Here is a 20,363-nt window from a genome sequence, read left to right on the forward strand (position 1 = left end):
CCAGATATGTAAGCTATCATACATGCTGGCAGAAGACACAAGATTCCTGAGTCAGATTCAAAAGACTTTATTAATTAAGGCATCGAAGGCAGCATGATTCTCAAAGTCTACACAACTACCCTTGTTCTTAAGTCCCACAAGGGGAACATGGAGTGACTCAGATGGATGCTGTACGTGCAGTGAATATGCTTCGTAGATGAGCACCCTTGAGCCTGAAAAATCTCAATCTTTGCAATGGCTGGAAGTGAACTTGCTTGAACTTTGTACCAAAGGGCAACGTGATCCTCATACTGGTCAACAAACAAATCTACCCTTGCTCTAAAGAGCAAGGTTCTGTCTTCCAAGGTTCTTTGCTATGCAAAAATCCTTGTAAAGATAATCTGGAACAACTGCCTTTGCTAGCAAGATGTGCAGAAACACAAAAGACAATTGAGAAGTTTCTTCCAATAAAATGAAGAAGAGGACAATGGACTTTAAAAAATAATTAGCTGCTTCAGAAGTGTCTTTTAAGACATATCGATATAAACAATTTTAACAGATTGTAAAAGGTATAGAGGAATTTGGACTCCTTTTGTTGGTGTTTCAAAGGAAAAGCTGATAAATTCTGCTTGGGGGCCTTGATTCAGAGAAGACTTCAAATAGAAAATGCCTGAAAGGAGCAAATTAGATACTAAAGAAATTTTCACATACTCTATTGCTGTTCTTATTGTTTTTGTCATTAGCTCTTTCAGCATATGCATATGACTTACCACATCTACAATGCTTGAATAGTTTTGGATAGCATATATTCATAAGAACATTTATTAACATTAAAGTAAATGTTTAGCCTGGAGAAGGGTAGACACAGGGGTATGCATGATAACATGTTTAAATAATCTGAAGGAATGCTGTAGGGTGGGTGAGGCGACAGGTTTAAACTGCTCCAGAATACAGAATCAAGATCAATGAATAAAGGTTATGAGAAGGCTGCTTTACCCTCACTACAAAGAAGAACTTTTTAATAATTAAAGTACAGCCTGGGAGGAATCTTAATTGACAAAGAGAAAGTGCAGCTTTGAAAGCAAATGCAGAGAGCTTCACAGAAAAGAGAGCATGGAAAAATCAAGCCCTGAATACTGTAATATCATGTGCTGGTATTCAGAAGCCAAAGGAAGACAGTAAAATGATAGCAGTGATGGTCCTGGGAGAGAGGTGTTCTTTTAAAAAGTGGTAGGCATTTGTTCAGTTTAAGTTTGGTAGTGAACAAATGAAAACGTCTGAGTGCCTTAAAGTAAACTGCCAAGAACACATTTGTACCCCTAAGAGGTGGAAACAGCACCAGTGAAGACAGATGGAGCTTAGAGTGAGCTTTTCCCTTCCTTTCTTGCCTTGCCTCATTCCCTCTCTCTTTCCTTCCCTTTCTTACTTTTCCCCCACTTTCACCATATAAATATCTACTTTGTATCAGATGCTGTGCTCAGAACCTAAGGCTATGGTAGTGAATAGAAACTGTATTGACCATCAAGAAATCTACAAGTTTGTAAGAGAAACAAAACAAATATATGACAACAAATCATAAAGATTTACAAGGGACATTTACAAGGAAGAAACTTACAAGGATCAACCAAATCAGATTGAAAGGCTAAAAAAGCTTTCTGAAGAAGTGATATTTAAGCTGAGATATAAATCTAAATAAGAATTTGCCAGGTATAGAAACAAGGGACTGCTATGGAAAACATGATAGGAAAAACCTTCTCATCATTAGAAACTGCCAGAAGGCCCATGTGGTTGAAACAAAGTCCCTGTGAATAAATGATCTGAGATGATATTGGAGACTTAAGCAGGATCCTAAAGCAAAGCTGGGCTTCTGCTTGGAGAACTGATTGGTGGTGAGTAGTTGTGTGGAGGGCTGATCCTTCAGGAGGCTGTTGCCACAGTCTCGGTGCAGTGTATACCAAAGACCTGGATGTGGATGAGGAGAGACATGGGTGGAAGCTTTTCCACACCACTGAGTAAAACAACTGACCAATCTCCAAGCAAAGAAAAACGATCATCCCTCTGTATTATTTTCTAATTGTCATCAAATGTCTATGACCCTCAGAAAGCATGATGGTTAACAACACAGACTTTGGAGTGAGATTGGCTGTGTCCAGATCTTAGCTTTTGTATTTACTAGTTGCACGAACTTGTGCAGTCTGGCCTTCAGTGCATACATTTGTAAAATAAACTGCATAGACGTGTCTGTTTTATAGGGCCAGTGAAATTATCCAAATGATGATGGTGATTTACAGAAAGACATCTCAGGCAAAGTATAGAAGTTTCTTTAATTTAAAGAATTTGACAGGAACTTAACTAAGTAGAAATGGTTGTACAAAGCTGGAAACTTTCTTTTTTTTTTTTTTTTGGCTTTTTTTAAATTGTATTTTAGGTTTTGGGGTACACTTGAAGAACATGCAAAATTGTTGCATAGGTACACACATGGCAGTGTGATTTGCTGCCTTCCTCCCCTTCACCTATATCTGGCATTTCTCCCCATGCTATCTCTCCCCACCTCCCCACCCCGCGCTGTCCCTCCCCTATTTCCCCCCAACAGACCCCAGTGTGTAGTGCTTCCCTCCCTGTGTCCGTGTGTTCTCATTGTTCAACACCCGCCTATGAATGAAAACATGCGGTGTTTGATTTTCTGTTCTTGTGTCAGTTTGCTGAGAACTTTCTACATTATTCCTGTTAGAGGAGCAAGTGTCCCATACCATTCAAGTATGTCAAATGTGCCCTAGCATTTATTAAACCATTAGGTTTTTCTTGGCATTTCTTTATCATTCTTCCATGATGTCTTAACTCTTTTGGTTTGTTCTAATATTTATGTATTGCTTATGAGGTACACGTAACTGGCAGTAGCACTCCCAACACATTACTGAATTTTTCTCAAGGTTAGCATAGCAAGTGTATTGTTCTTTAGCAGGCCAAAGATTAGGTTTTCTTGAACTTTATCCTACAAATTTGTGCAACGATTTAATGACACATTTTGGAAAAAAAAAACAAAAATCTTAGACCAAACCTGGAAATTTGTAAATCTAGAATAGGATGCAGGCTTTAATTACCAGTGAATTGTTAAATAAATCTGTTTGGTTTAGTTTGGGTCATTCTAAATTCTATTCTAAAAAGAATTTCTTGTATTATTTTCCAAAAGCTTATAATAAAGTACTCCTTCAAGTGTAATAATCCAGACATGCCTAATCGAAGCGAACCAGCTCACCATCTGCTCACGGTTCTGCTATTTAAGCAGTGATAACACTAAAAACAGTCTGCCAGAGTTTCAGTTATGCAAATAAAATAAATGGTGGGACTCAGACTGTCCTAGCTGTGCATGAATTTGTACTTCTTCAGAATGACACCCAAGTAGAAACAGTTCCTCTGTGTGTTATGTCAGAGAAATATACACACAGAAATATACATAAAAGCTCTATGTCAAGCAAAAAATAGTTTCAAAATATAAACAATATTTTGAGACGGAGTCTCACTCTGTCACCCAGGCTGGAGTGCAGTGGTGCGATCTCAGCTCACTGCAACCTTCACCTCCCAGGATCAAGTGAGTCTCATGTCTCAGCCTTCTGGGTAGCTGGGACTACAGGCACATGCTACGACGCCCAACTAATTTTTTGTATTTTTAGTAGAGACGAGGTTTCACCATGTTAGTCAGGATCGTCTCCATCTCCTGACCTTGTGATCTGCCTGCCTCAGCCTCCCAAAGTGCTGAGATTACAGATGTGAGCCATTGCACCCAGCACAATTTTTGTGCTTAAAGTTTACTAAGCTAATAAATTATAATTATGGTAATAAAATCAATAATATACATAAATAAGGTACATACTGTTTATTCCTCCGTTATGCTTAGGAGATGCCTTTATGTACCTGAGAGGAAAAAATAAGAGGATTACCAATTTACATGCGTCGTACCAAAATATGTGATTAAGTTTAGTTGGCTACATCAGGTCATCATGAGATATCTCTTTAGAATACTCATAAATAAACTGGTCAGGAGTAGGCTTAAAGCCTGAACAATATTTCAGGGGTGTAATGGGAGTAAATAGAAGTAAAGATTAGTCAGTAGTGGTCCTTTTCAGCAACTTTACCAAACCTAGACCAAATAATCTGCTGATAGGCTAACAAGGCCATGTCTTTCCCAGGGGAGAGCACTTGATGTGTCCCTCCTAATACACCTAGGAGATCTTTGTGATCAGAATTCATACATCATTAATGATTGTTCTAATATTGTTTCCACGAAATGGTAACAGAAATAATTTGATGCTGTCTTCTCTTGCTGCAAATATAGTCTGCTTTTGCGTAATCCTTAGTCATCTTGTATTTTCCACCAAAACCTTCTCTCCTGTTTTTAGATATACATTGTGGTGCTGTAGATGGAGAAAACATTCTTCCTCTCACTCTTCTTTCTTGTTAACTGTTCTGATGCTACTGGACATTTTGGGTTGAGAATCTATCATATTGAATGTTGGCATGAAATATGCACATTACTCAAACTCATATTTATATGCTTTGAAAATGAGATCATATAAGTAGCAGCAGTTTCACTTTATGGAAAGATTTACATTTTTCTTTTGAGTTACAGAATATAAAGAAGACAATCAACAGAGTCTTCAGAGACTTAGTGTTTTAAAGGTAGCTTGAAATACCTCAAACATAAATTTTCCAGCTTGATTATGTCAAGAAAAAAAGAAAGAAATATTACCTTGTAGTCATGGTTCTCTTTTTATATATTTGTTTATTTTATAATCATGGAGGGAGTATTTCTTCAACAAAAGTAGTTATTCATTATGATAAAAGGGGTAATATTGTTTTTAAAAGAACTGTGTTGACAATATTGAGGCAGCTAGAAACAATATTGGAATTATTGAAAATATTGAAAAATATAAAGAAGAAGATATTCAAGAAACCCTAACATCACAAAAATTGCATAAGAAATTCAAGGAAAATTGCCTGGAATTAGATAAATTAAATTAAAAAGTTGTTGTTTATGTTCTTCCTTTTTCCTGATAGAATTATTCTGTGTTTAGCCAGGCATAGTCATCTGACCTGTTAGATTGCTGTAAAATTTGCAAGACAGAACTTGTATAAGAGTTTAGTTAAATGTTTAGACCTGACCTATCTGAGTTCCACATCATTGAGAAGAAAACATGGCATAAACCTCATTTAAAACATCTCCTTTAAGACTCTCCAGCAACTTATGTAAAGATACTCAAGAGAGAGTGGGACGTCCAGCTTCTGAGTGGTAACCTTTGTTGCGCTAACGATGAAACAGAATTAAATATGGGTGATGTTGAGAAAGGCAAAAGAATTTTTATTCAGAAGTGTTCCCAACGTCACACCGCGGAAAAGGGAGGCAAGCACAAGACTGGGCCTAATCTCCATGGTATCTTTGGGCAGAAGACAGGTCAGTTCTCTGGATTCACTTACACTGAAGCCAGTAAGAACAAAGGCATCATCTGGGGAGAGGATACACTGATGGGATATTTGGAGAATCGCAAGAAGTATATCCCTGGAACAAAAATGATCTTTGTCGGCATTAAGAAGAAGGGAGAAAGGGAAGACTTAATAGCTTATCTCAAAAAAGCTACTAATGAGTAATTGGCCACTGCCTTATTTATTATGAAACAAATGTCTTATGACTTTTTTATGTGTACCATACTTTAATAGATCTCATACGCCAGAATTTACATCATGAATGATTGACAGAATATTTTGTTGGGCAGTCTTGATTTAAAACTAAGACTGGCTTGTGGTTAAATGAATATGTTCAGTTTTTGGATTTTAATAGTAATTCCAATTTAGTAAATTCTATCACTGTTTACCCCTTCTAAAGATATGATTAGACTTCGTTAGTAATGTTAAACTTTTCGCAAAGATGGTGAGTGCCATCTTCAAACTTACTGGAGATTGGTTTTATATTTAGATTTATATAACTGGTTATGTGAATATATTTAAATAAGGGGGAAATTCCTTTACTGTCTCAGAACCAAGCAAGATTCACCTGTGTTTTGTGTTCATTTGCCTCTTAAAGGCCAGGGTTGATGATAAATGGGTAGCAATGGCTATATTTTTGGCCTTAACTATGCCAATTTAATGAGAATTCCCTGTATTTAAAATGGTTCCTTTTACTTATTGAAAGGCATTTTGTGTGGTTTATGTGTAATATCAAAAATTATTTAACGCTTCACACATTTTATAGATGATCTATAAGGTCACGTGCTTTTAAAATAGTAGCCAATTATACTTCACTCTTGGATTCTTTACAATCTAAGTCAAACTAAGTTATAATTTAGGATTGTCTTTAAACAGCCATTCAGAAACAAAACTGTACAACTGCTGTGTATTTGTGATTTGGAATGGTGCTTTTGCCAACTTAAAAGGATTAAAGTAGAGGAGATATACACAAATTTAAAAATGATGTGTGATCATAAGACTTAAGATAATTAAAAAGAAAACCACAAAAAAACCCAAAACACACACACAAACACACACACACACACACACACACACAAAAAGATACTCCAGCAACTTATACTTCAGCAACCCATGTTGTGTCAAGATACGCTTGATGTTAGGGTATCTTGAATATGCATGAGGTGTATACCATGTATATACCATGTTTATACATAAGACAAATCAATAAGCAATTAAAATTTGTAACTTTATAAAAACTTTTTTGAAATGCTAAGTGATGCTTTTAACTATATTTTTACAGTTCTACTATTTTTAAAGGCCAAAACACAATTACTTGAGGGAAGTGATAAAGGCGAATGTGGAATCCTATAGTGTTAAAACTGAAAAATAGTTGAGAAGATATTTCTTCTGCACTTTATAGAAGAGTAAACTGAATTCTGGAAAATCAGAGGATGCCACTACATTGTTTTCAAGCCAGGACCAAATGGGTCTCTTGATGTCTTAGAGAGTATATTTTCTACTGCACTATATAACATGTAGAAGATCCTAAGTCCATTGAAAAAAATTACCGGGAGAGAAAATATATATAAAAAATAGTACCTGGAGTTTATTTATTGTTAATTTTGAGTTCAAAAATTTTCTTTCTCTATACAAGCATAATTAAGCTATTAATAACAAAACAACAGGAAGACATAAAAAGCTGATTTTTTGGTAAGTAAAATAATTTGAAAAATGTTTCAAAGTTTATACAAATATTAGTATGGGATTTCTAATTTTATTCTTGTTCCAGATTAATTTGTTATGATATCCAATGTCCTGCTTTATTAAACAGCTGAGACAATGTAAAAAGGAAACTAGAAACTAAATTATCTATCTATACCTTTTAATTTTAGGGAAACAGGCTTTGTAGCACTCAAAAATTTTAATATGGGAGTCAAACAGCAGTTCACAATCATGTTCTAAAATATTAAAAAATCTTTTGAACTTCGAATTCTAATAATCACCTAAACAGATGGTACTAGGAAAAGCTTCAGGTGTGTTTTCCTCTTTCATACATATTTTGTTCAATAATTCAATCTGGAGATGTTTTGTTTTGTTTTGTTCTGTTTCGTTTGAGACGCAGTTTCACTCTGGTTGCCCAGGCTGGAGTGCAGTGGCATGATCTCGGTTCACTGCAACCTCTGCCTTCTGGGTTCAAGTGATTCTCTTGCCTTAGCCTCCTGAATAGCTGGGATTACAGGTGTCCACCACCCAGAGAAATAATGGCCATTTTTAATATTGTTATGGACAAAACTTTGATTGGTATATTAATTATTGGCAATTTCAAGATAGAAATATAGAATTATATGAACTTTTGCTTAGAAGAAAATGAAAACAAATAATATATACATGCTGCTGAATTGCTTCAAAAAATTATATGCAAAAATTAATGCTGTAGTCAATGCTATTATTTCCTAGTATGAAAAAGGTGATTTTTCAGTCTATCATGTACTTTCTTGGAAACTTTTACTAAAGATTTATGTGCAAGTTAAAGGAAAATAGGATGTAATGAAAAAAAAAGAGGATTAAACAGCCCCATTTTTACTCCCTCAATCTTTGGCTAGAAAGTAACTATTCTAAAAGTTATACTCTGGAACCATTTCTCCCTGGGTTGATCTTCTACTCAGTTTTAGCCTATCAGTTGATTTTTATTCTTTCTTACACAGCTATTTGTTCCTAATTCTTCAATATCAAATAGGTTCTTAAAATTTGAAAAGGAGTAATGTTAAAAGAGTGTTTCCAAAACACAACATGACAGGTAAGGAGTTCTAGGAAACATTTACAAGTTGTTTTTAACTGAGAATGTGATTTTACTTCCCATGCTCTTGTACAAATGTAGATGGGGAAGGCATTATTATTTTCTTACAGAATTAAGAAAACTAAAGCAGATAACATTTAAATAATGGCTTTTGCAGCGTCAAGGTTGTAAAATGTAGACCTCAGATGCAGACTCAAAAAACCGGCTATCTGGATCAAGTTGCCATTCTATTTCTGCAAAGATACTGTCTTGGGATACAGAAACAAAGTTGTTAGTATATTTAGTTTAAATTTGGTGGTAATTTACTTTCATTGTCAAATAGTAAATATACTAATTCTTACATAATGAAATTGTCTCCTTAACACCATTTTTAAATTATGATCATTTTCTTTTTTATTTATTTATTGTTATTATTATATTTTAAGTTCTGGGGTGCATGTGCAGAACATACAGGTTTGTTACATAGGTATGCACATGTCCTGGTGGTTTGCTGCATCCATCACCCCATCATCTATATTAGGTATGTCTCCTAATACTATGCCTCCCCTATTCCCCCACCCCTGACAGGCCCTGGTGTGTGATGTTCCCCTCCCTGTGTCCACTGTGTCCATGTGTTCTCATTGTTCAACTCCCACTTATGAGTGGAACATACGGTGTTTGGTTTTCTGTTCTTGTGATAGTTTGCTGAGAATAGTTTCCAGCTTACTCCATGTCCTTGCAAAGGACACAAATTCATCCTTTTGTATGTCTGCATAGTATTCTGTGGTATATATTGCCATGTTTTCTTTATCCAGTCTATCATTGATGGACATTTGAGTTGGTTCCAAGTCTTCACTATTGCGAACAGTGCTGTAATAAACATACGTGTGCATGTGTCTTTATAGTAGAATGATTTCTAATCCTTTGGGTATATAACCAGTGATGGGATTACTGGGTCAAATGATATTTCTGGTTCAAGATACTTGAGGAATCGCCACACTTTCTTCCACAAAGGTTGAACTAACTTACACTCCCACCAATAGTGTAAAAGTGTTTTTATTTCTCCACTTCCTCTCCAGTATCTGTTTCCTGACTTTTTAACGATCGCCATTCTAACTAGCATGAGATGGTATCTCACAGTGGTTTTGATTTGCATTTCTCTAATTACTAGAGATAATTAGCTTTATTTCATATGTTTGTTGGCTGCATAACTGCCTTCTTTATTTCAGTTATTTTCTGGCAGTGCAAACTGCTATTTATTTATTTTTTTAAAAAAGAAACATTTTTTTTTCTTTTAACTCATCTGTATTTGTTACAACTTTAAGCAGAATGTAACTTGAGCACTACATTTCCATCCACAAGACTGGCTCTGAGTTATTTTTGAGCAGCTTATGATATGCTTAGGTAGGCTAATAACTGCTCCTCCAAACAATACTTTTCTTTGGAAAGCAAGCCCTGTGGAGAGTTCCATCAAGTTGCTTCAGTTTAACCTATTTCTAGAGGACTAGTACATGCAGAATTGGCAACTATAGGGGATGAAAAGTTCAGAAAGTAGATCCTACAAGATAAAACAAATACATTTCTTATATTCTATCTAATTTTAGTCTAGAGTCTAGTTAGACTGATATTAAACAAATACACCCATTAAAAATTCCACTTTGGGCCGGGCGCGGTGGTTCACGCCTGTAATCCCAGCACTTTGGGAGGCCGAGGCGGGTGGATCACGAGGTCAAGAGATCGAGACCATCCTGGTCAACATGGTGAAACCCCGTCTCTACTAAAAATACAAAAAATTAGCTGGGCATGGTGGCGCGTGCCTGTAATTCCAGCTACTCAGGAGGCTGAGGCAGGAGAATTGCTTGAACCCAGGAGGCGGAGGTTGCGGTGAGCCGAGATCGCGCCATTGCACTCCAGCCTGGGTAACAAGAGCGAAACTCTGTCTCCAAAAAAAAAAAAAAAAAAATTCCACTTTGTCTGAAATTAATGTATTTGTCCTTGAGTGTACATTTCACCATACCTTTGTATGACATTTTCTTTTATAGTTGTTTTGAAAACTGCATATAGTTGACTTTTATTCACAATCTGAAAATATTTTAATAAGGGCATTAATCCATTGACTTTTACTGTCACAGCTGATAGCATCTTACATTTTCTGTTTTCATTCCTGCTTTTTACTTTTTTGTGTGTATTCGTTTATACATTTTTTTTTTATTTTAATATGTGGAATTTATTTTCAGTTCTTTTTTCTCTCTCTCTCTCTCTAATGAGTGGGAGGGAGGATTTAGAAAGATTTATTTTTCTTTTCAAATTCTCCTGGTAGTTCTGTTTTAGTGGTTGTTGTTGTTTTTGTTTGTTTGTTTTTTAACTTAATACTTGAACCTATATTTCTCTATTAATGTTAATGAGGAAATTACATCAACTTAATGTATGTAAAATGGGAGAATTAGTACTCTTTACTTCCCCTATGCCCTTAGCTCACTTGTTTCACAGGTTTTATTGATATATCCTTATGTAAGACGAACTGTTGTATTTTTATCTTTGAGTCAAAAATTTTTACAATTACATTTTGTGGTGCACTCTATTTACAACAAACGTTGAAAAAAACTTCTGCATTTTCACTGTGTTCAACATATTCTACCAACACTTAATAAAGTAGGTCTTCCCTATTACTCTCATTTATTTTATCTATAGGTAGCTAGTGCTCATTTTGGATATATTTTTCAGAGTTATATGAAGATATTGTATCAGAAAACAAATTCCTTTGCTTCAGACACATATTAAATATGAATTAGTTATAAAATTCTCCATAGACTAGAGGTTAAAGAAAACTCACAAATGCCTGCATGGTCCAAGCTGGAAATGTAATTGTGAAATGTGCCTAATATAAGGTCATAGGTAAAGTCTATGGCATGATGCAGAGGTGCAGACCTATTCTGAAGGCATATATATTCAACTGTGTATTTTTTTTTTTTTTTTTTTTTTTTTTGAGACGGAGTTTCACTCTTGTTACCCAGGCTGGAGTGCAATGGCGCGATCTCGGCTCACCGCAACCTCCGCCTCCTGGGTTCAGGCAATTCTCCTGCCTCAGCCTCCCGAGTAGCTGGGATTACAGGCACGCGCCACCATGCCCAGCTAATTTTTTGTATTTTTAGTAGAGACGGGGTTTCACCATGTTGACCAGGATGGTCTCGATCTCTTGACCTCGTGATCCACCCGCCTCGGCCTCCCAAAGTGCTGGGATTACAGGCGTGAGCCACCGCGCCCGGCCCTCAACTGTGTATTTTTTAACTCAGATGGGAAAAAGAAGATACAGCAACAGCGATTCAGGCTTGTAGACAGCTAGCATTCTTGTAGACATTGTTTGAGTGATCTTTGTAATTTAGTGGTGAAGTGTGATTCCTGATGCACACAACCTGCTTTTCTCTACTTGATTTTTTTCATTATCCTCAAAGAACTATAGAAAAATCCCTGAAATATGCCTAAATGTTGATGGTTTTTAATTAAGTTCATGTATAATTGATAACCCCTTCAATTTTCAAGGTTAGAATTCCAAATAAATTATTTAATTTTCGAATGTTATATCTGTGCTATGTGTTCCGCTATTTTGTTTAAGAACATCAATATCCTTATTCCATTTGCTTCCACATATCTTTATTTCTGTGCATAATGTGAGAGTCTCCTTTGTCATTTACATTGTGGATTAAGTTTTCTACATAAGGACTTTGTGTATGGCTTCTGATTTTATTTTTGCCATTGTGCTTATTTTAACTAAAACTGCTTCTCTAAGAGTCTGTGCCATTTATTTGATATGTATGTACCTTTCAACCAGTATTGCTGCCCTTCTTATAAATATGTGTATGTGTCTATGTGTAGTTCTGTAGTCTCATTTTACTTTATTTACTGTTGAATTAAAAGAGGTCTTTCCATGTCTGTTATTTGAATAGTAATTGATTGAGAAAGGTTCTGATTGTCCTGCTCTTTAACTCCCTGGGGTGTTGTTACAGTTCTTGTCTCAGATCTTAAAATAGAAAAGCAGGTGATATGTAAACATTCACATCATCCTTTTTGGATCTTGTCTTTGCTTACGTATTATAGGTCTCTTGAATTAGGAAATCTCTCAGTTATCCTCTGGCTAGGTAAAGTAGAATTTATTCTTGGATAATTTAAAGCCGTATTTCCTCCTCTGACATCCTTATACAGAAAAGCACTCTCACAGGTTTTATTGCTTCATACTTGCCTACTGCCAATCGCTCATTCTAAAATGTGGCATACTATTGCCTCTCCACTTCAGCTCAACCCATATTGCCTTTCTGGAAGCTGATGTCCCTGAATAGATGAAAGTATTATTTCTCATCTTTTTGTAAATAGGGTGACCAACACATATCGATAAGCTCAGTGCTTTACTTGTGTTAGCACTGTAAATCCAAGTCCTGGGGCCCTCCACAGTTTTAGGCAAACCAAATAATTGTCCACTTTATTTGCAACCATAAGATATAAATTTCCCAGAGATTGTTACTTCTAGTAGACCATGTTCCTTTTACCCTCATTACCAAAATTATTTGCGTTTTTAAAATCAACACTAGCTAAGTTAATTTTATCTTCTGTCATATATATTTTTAAAATCTGGTGTTGAACAATGAGAACACATGGGCACAGGGAGGGGAGCACTACACACTGGGGTCTGTAGGGGGGAAGTAGGGGAGGGACAGCAGGGGGTGGGGAGTTGGGGAGAGATAGCATGGGGAGAAATGCCAGATATAGGTGATGGGGAGGAAGGCAGCAAATCACACTGCCATGTGTGTATCTATGCAACAATCTTGCATGTTCTTCACATGTACCCCAAAACCTAAAATGCAATAAAAAAATAAAAGCAATAAACTATTTTTTGCTTTAAAGATACAAGATTAAATTATAATATTAAATGAACTTGTTCAAATTGTGGGTACTACTCCAACTGAGGCAATTATGATACTTTGCTAGCCTGTCCTCGAATAATATAGACAGAGAAGTACAAATGCAAGGAAAGTAAAGATGAAATGTTGTCTCCTTTGCTAGCTGTCCTATAAAAGTCTGTGTGATCTGCAGGCCCTATGATCAGTGATACCCTTGTGCCTTTGACATTGGGACACGTCATGATAGGAGGGGTGAGTAAATTTTCCTTTGCTTGGATCTAGCTTGAGTATCTTTTCTGAGGGATCCAATTGCCTTTGGCTTTTGAAAATTTGTCATGAGTTCTACAAATTAATATGTGGGAAAATTTGTCCTGAGTTCTACAAATTAAGTTTGTGTGCAGGGGAGTGAGGGTGGTGTCCAATGGAATGAAAAATTGAAGGCGTATTAGTTTGTTTTCTCACTGCTATAAAGAACTGCCCAAAATTGAGTAATTTATACAAGAAAGAGGTTTACTTGACTCACAGTTCAGCATGGCTGGGGAAGCTTCAGGAAACTTAGAATCATGGTTAAAGATGAAGGGGAACAATGCACTTTCTTCACAAGGTGACAGGAAGAATAATAATTGCAGGAGGACCAAACGATTGTAAAACCATCAGATCTCGTGAGAACTCACTCACTGTTACCAGAGCAGCATAAGGAAAACTGCCTCCTTGATCCAGTTATCTCCACCTGTCTCTCCCTTGACATGTGAGCATTATGGGGAATATAGGGTTACAATCAAGATGAGATTTTGGGTGGGGGCACAGCCAAACCATATCAGAAGGGTAAGTCAGTTTCATATCACAAAATGATGCATGGGTAAACTGAAAGTCTTAATTATTTTAAAAACTTATTTTAGTGAACATTTTCAGAATAATTTGTATGTGTAAGCTACTGTGCTAGAATGTGTAGGACATAAAAATTTAGATGCAGACTCTGCCTTTACAGAACTTTCTTATAGTAAGAGTTACCAAACCCACTGCAAAGTCTGAGACGTCATGTAGAAGTAATTTGAACGTGCTGAAAAGTATAGATAATTTTTGATTGGTGATGATCGTAGAAAAATTAGTTAACATAATGTTAAAAGATATATCGAATATAAATTGACAGAATTTGGGGAAACATCAGAAAACCCTTAGAATAAATATGTGAACTGGGTAAGTTTAGGATGTATTTGGAAAGGCAAAAGAACCTGTTTTAACTGGTACTTCAGATCATTGATGGAAGTTAGTGAAAGTTGTTCTGGAAAGTCGGGTCAGGACCAGTGGGTGCAGATATTTGAATTCCAGATTTAAAAGTATGACTTTTTTTAATCACTTGAACTTTTTCACAAAGAAACTTTGCCCTGTTTATCTTTCTATTCATCAAATATTGCCTCAGAATAAATGCTCAATAAATATTTGTGCAAAAATAAATTACTAATGACATAATTGTAGCTGCACATCTGAAATGACTGTGTCTGTGTTTACATGCACTTATGTAGAGTTTTCCCCAGAAAATTTATTTAAATTTTTCAAAACCAATTATATGAAAATGGATGAATGAATGAGATATTGCATATAATTTCACTGTAGACTAAATTAGAAGATTTTTTCTCTTTTATAACCAGGAGCATAAATAAGGATACCACTTAGCAAAATTATTATGATTATGAGTAAGGTTTCATTTAAAAATATTTTGAAAGGCATAGACTGAATATCATGAAATACTCTGGGTGATGGTAAAAGAAACAATTTGCACAATTACTGGTCCACCAAAGGCCAGCACTTCAAAGAATATGTCTGATTGATGGTGAAGGGTATAATTATCTCTGAGGTTGGGAAGGGTCATATGTGCTGGCTTGTTTGCCAACATCTGTCAGCTGTTTCTGTGTACCATATTTTCTGTTCTTGTTTTGAACTTTAATATAAAGTCCTCAAATAATCCTGGCAAGAGTGGAGTTATGTATATGCAAAACTATATTCAAGTTTTTCTCTTAACATACGTTCTTACACAGAGAATAACATTTCTACTTTCTGAACAGCATTTTAAATTTTCTAGCAAAACCTGTATTTTGCTACCTAACCATTTTCATTAATTCAAGTTATGTTCTTGTATCCAATAGCAGGTAAGGGGCTTCCTATGTATTAACTGGGGATGATTTACATTAAAAGACATTCTAGACATAAAACCATTTCTGAAGGTTATGGTTCCCATCCTGAGGACTTTTAGAGTAATTTTGGCACTAATTGATGTCCTTATCTTGGCTGTATCCTTAAAATAGTAGGCTCATCATGCAGCTGTGGTAGAGAAAGTGAACTGGACTCAGGTAACAGAAATTTATCTGAATCAGAGCAATGTTCTTTATTGGCTTTATAACTTTCAACAAATGAGTTAACCTCTTTGTGTCTCAATTCACTTTTCTTATTCTAACGGCCTTAAATGAGTTAACATATTTAATTCTCAGACATCTCTGGGGAGTGGTACCACAACGATCATACTATCATACGATCATGCTCACTTTCTAAATTAGGAAACTGAAGTGGAAAGAGGTTAATTTACCCAGACAACTGAATGTAAGCACAGGAATTGAATCGGGCTTCTGTCCCCTGATCCATAATGTTACCCACATCCTTCTGTGTCTCAGTAATATTATCTACTTTATTATTTTGAGGATTAAATAAGATAATTTCTCACCACAACGGATACTTATTATAGTGGTTTAATATGATTTTTAAACCAATGTAACACCAATATAAATATGATATATTTATTAAACCAGTATAAAATATTAAACAAAGATTTTATATTGGTTTAATAAATATATTGATACTTATTATATTGTAAGTTTACTAAATAGTTTTTTTTTTTCTCTGAATATAAACTTTGGGGAATTAGAGATTTGTTTTTAAAGTTAATTTTTTACAAAAACAATTATTCTTGATAAACTAAAGAAATTTGCTGAGAAAAAGATTGCATGAATAATCTGGTCAGTAAATGCAATTAGAAAATGTTCAGGTGGTTGGTAGAGCCCCACGTTCAGCATGAATTTCTTTATAGAACATTAGGTCACAGATTATTGAATCTTATAATTACAGAAGAAAATGTATGCAGGATTTCATTTTTTTTACCTACTTAAATTCCAGTTACCACAGGCTATGCCTGGAGTTGAAGGGTTATACTTAGAGCAATGACACTCTGAAAACCTGAAGACCCACTTAATTATTTAATGGGACTGCAGAATACCAGGTGCAGCCATAAAATGCTAAAAGTTCATAGCAGGAAAACCTTTTGGTGTTACAAATTTTCATCAACATTGTCATGGTGATATTAACATATGCCTTCTAAAACCAGGTCAGAAATTACATCATGCCTGGTTTGTGGCCAATTGTTGGCAGGCTAGGAGCAACTCTAGGGCATTAGGCAACAGACACTTGTCATACTCAAAGCATCTTTTCTCTGTGTGATTCATAAACTATCCTAACTGGAAAGGTACAGTTCTTGTAGTTGCATTGATTTTCCCACTAAAGACTTAAAATAGGCAAAAATGTTTTCTACAAACATCAGTTTGTGGATATTTAAAACTCATTTGCTATTTAAATATAAATTATTTTGTGGAAAAAAAAAGAATTGTCATTACTAGATGAGACTATTAGGATAAAACTGCCTTTAAGCAAGTTGTGTAGTAACAGGAAAATATTTCAAGGACAAATGGAAATAAATAGGAGTCTTGGACTACTTAATTTAGAGTTCTTTGGTATCTACATGAAAATTCTGGAAGATAATTAGACATACAGTTCTTGAACTTGGAAACAGCTTATTTGTTGTCTGAAGGCTGGAGGGCTGAGGTAGCCACATGCACGTAGTGCTGTTTATCAGATGTTCAATAAGACGGAGGATTGTGGTGGTGGGGTTTGCTTGTGGTCGTCTTCCTTTATCTGTTTGTCTCATCAGTGATTTAGATAAGCACAGATAAAGTGGATGAGTTTCTCAGGATTTCAAATGTCATAGAAATGAGTGGTACAATTAATATATTATATGAAAAAAATTAGAATTCAGTAAATTTTGTTTGACTAGAATCAATGCCAACAAAATGAAAATTTAAAGGAATAAATATTAAATTCTACATTTAGGTTGAAACAGTAAATACAGTTCTACAGAAAGGCTAGTGAAGCCACACTTTAAAGTGCTTAGTTTAAAGATGAACTAGGTGTTCTTTTGTTTTTCTCACAAGTGGTTAGTTTCTTCTACAATTCCTCTTCGTTGCCCAGATAAACAAGTTGCAGTATTTGATTGTATCAGAAAAATACATTCTCTGTATAATTTATGCCTGGGGCTTGGCATATTGTTTCTAATTTTTATTCTTAAATCTGCAATACAGTCAGAGTAATTACACTAGTTTTAATGATTAGAAAGTAGATTATTTGCTATAAAGATGATAAAAAGACGTTTAAGAAATTTTTATCAAGGTGATATTGGGTGTACATAATTCAAGATTGTTACTGTATTGCCTTCTGCCACAAAGTCACTTTTTAACATTCCCCCACAAATTCATTCCCATAATTGTCTTTCAAAGTTCAGATCTAGAGACACCTCCTCCATGAGGACTTCCTTGATATTCCCAGGTAGGAACCATTCCCTTTTTGTATTCTGTTTGTGGTTCTGTTCTATCTGTTTTGTTTTAGGACTTATCACATTGAAAGACATTAATTTATTGATACTTGTGTCTGTCTCCTCTAGACTGCAAGGGATGTGAAGACACAGACCTCATCTTACTACGTGTTATTTATGTCTGTGGCCTACGTCTTAGCTCATTTCTGACAATATGCTTTTGCACCAAATTGAACTGGAGGTATAATAGAAATGTTCTATCGTTCTCTGGAGGAAAGAAATAGGGCCAGAGGGCAAAAGTGACAAGGACACAGATTATTTAAGTTCATTACTAATAATTAGAGCTGTCTGAAAATGAAATGACCTGCCTTTACAGTGTAGGTCAAGCACAAGGTGAATGATAATGCAGACGAAATGTTGCATATCCTGACCTCTAAATTCCCCTCCAACTCCTCTATTCTATGCCTTACATTTTTCTCTTGTGTCATTAACTACCCTCTTAGGTAGTCTTCAAAAGCACTTTCCTATATGTTATCTCATTTATTTGAACAAATTTCCTGTGACGTAGGTAGGGACAGGTATTATCATTCTAATTGTTCAGTAAAATGAGGCATAAAGAAGTTAAGCGTCTTGAACAGGGTTACTCAGCATTAAATGTGAGACCAGAATACAATCTTCCTCATGGTAGTTTAGTAATGTTTTTTAGATGGAATATCTGAAATGATCAGTTTTGCACATTTTTGGGAACATAGTGATTCAGATATTCATTAAACAATATGCTTATCCTGATTATACTTGTATACATGCTTGTGTTTTTGTGATCAAACTACTGTTTACCTTTTTATCCCACCTTAAATTTTCGTACTTATTAATGATTCTGAACAGCCAGGAAAACAACAGAAAAATGTGTAACATAAAACTTAATCCTAAGAAAAAGCAGTGATAACATCCTGTGTGTTTCAGCAGTCTGGTTGTGTGATGGAAGCTCGTGTGAATACACACCGCATTCCATTTCAAGATCCCCAAGAACGGAGACGAGGCTGTTGCAATTTACTCACCAAATTTAGCAGAGATATATGAGTTCACTGCATTCCCTCTAAAGGCTAAACATACAGAAGGGTCATTTTGGATTGCATTAAAAACTGACTGTGTATTTTATTTTGTTATGGTCTATCTGGGTCTGGTCTGGCAGCTATACAAGAAGGATTGCACTTACAAGTTAGGCAATTCCTGAAGAAGGTTAACCCTTCTTCAGGATCTGTTAAAGTTGACAGATCATTTCTGATACTGTTTTTGGTAAAAGAAACCACATTATCCCCAGCAACACGCAATTTACCCATGTAACAAACCTGCACATATGCCTCCAGAGCCTAATATAAAAGTTGGAAGTTAAAAAAAAAAAAAAAAAGAAACTGCCTTAGGATTTTGTGGCTTAACACAGTGGCATTTATTTTTTTCTCATGATTATGTGTATTTATTTTTCCTGTCCCACCTATAGTGGTCTCAGGTGTGATCACTTATTACCTACAGTCAGCTGGTGGTCTGGCTGGGGTGTCAGCTGAAGCCCCTTAATTCTCTTCTATGTGGTCTGTTCAGACAGCAAGTTTGTTGCAAGTTCTCAGAGAATATGGAAGCTGCCAGTCTGATTAAGGCCCAGACTCTGCAGTACAAGAATGTCACTTTAGTCACATTCTCTCTATCCCACTTTAAATTTTCATACTTATTAATGATTCTGAACAGCCAGGAAAACAACAGAGAAATATCTGTTGTTTTCCTGGCTGTTAAGTCAAGTCACAGCCAAGTCAAGTCACTTACCAGCTCAGATTAAAGAGGAGGAGAAATTGACTGCCTCTTGCTGATGTCAAAATGCATGAAAGGGGTAAGGAGAATTGATGGTGGCCACTGTTGGTGACCATAGTCTATTACCATGGTGCACGTAGTCTATTACCATGACCAGACAGGAAAATAGTAACATTCAGAGAGGTGGATGTGAGTTCTGGAATTGCATTGCTAATTTTTCAAGATTATAGAACTAGTTAACTAAAAATCATGATTGGTGTTTCTCTGTATGTTGATTAAAAGCCCTAACAATACTAGATTTGTTGGAGTAAAAGCCAGTTTGTGATTAATTCTATTGTTACAGTTATGCTTTACCATTTACATAGCTATTTTTGTAATTTTCCAGGGTGATAAACATTTTCTGAAATGTAACAGATGACAATTTTGGGATCTTGAATTTCTATTATCTATATATTTATTATTTAACTGTTTCTGTTGCCTTAAGATAGCAGATCATGAGGTCAAGAGATTGAGACCATGGTGAAACCCCGTCTCTACTAAATAATACCAAAATTAGCTGGGTGTGGTAGTGTGCACCTGTGGTCCCAGCTGCTCGGGAGGCTGAGGCAGGAGAATTGCTTGAACTTGGGAGGCGGAGGTTGCAGTGAGCCAAGATCGAGCCACTGCACTCCAGCCTGGCACCTGGTGACAGAGCGAGACTCTGTCTCAAAAAAAAAAAAAAAAAAAAATATATATATATATATATATAATAGTTGTCCTACTAACTTTGTGTAACTACAATAAGTTATTTACAATTTTTTGTTCATAATTTAGTTTTTGATTTATT

General features: G+C 35.5%; 2 protein-coding genes across 15 annotated transcripts in view; both read left to right on the forward strand.

Annotated features, from left to right (window-relative positions):
• Nucleotides 1-20,363, forward strand: part of RALYL (RALY RNA binding protein like) — a 737,413-nt gene that overhangs the window by 58,504 nt on the left and 658,546 nt on the right. The gene's annotated exons all lie outside the window — the stretch shown is intronic.
• On the forward strand, nucleotides 4,575-5,692 carry LOC105730006 (cytochrome c-like). The gene has a single exon (XM_012471003.3). It carries the CDS (start codon nucleotides 5,305-5,307, stop codon nucleotides 5,620-5,622), a length of 318 nt encoding a protein of 105 aa, XP_012326426.1. The 5' UTR covers nucleotides 4,575-5,304; the 3' UTR covers nucleotides 5,623-5,692.

Source organism: Aotus nancymaae, unplaced genomic scaffold (assembly GCF_030222135.1).
Source record: "Aotus nancymaae isolate 86718 unplaced genomic scaffold, 86718_ANA_hifiasm-v0.15.2.pri h1tg000036l, whole genome shotgun sequence".
Lineage (NCBI taxonomy): Eukaryota > Metazoa > Chordata > Mammalia > Primates > Aotidae > Aotus > Aotus nancymaae.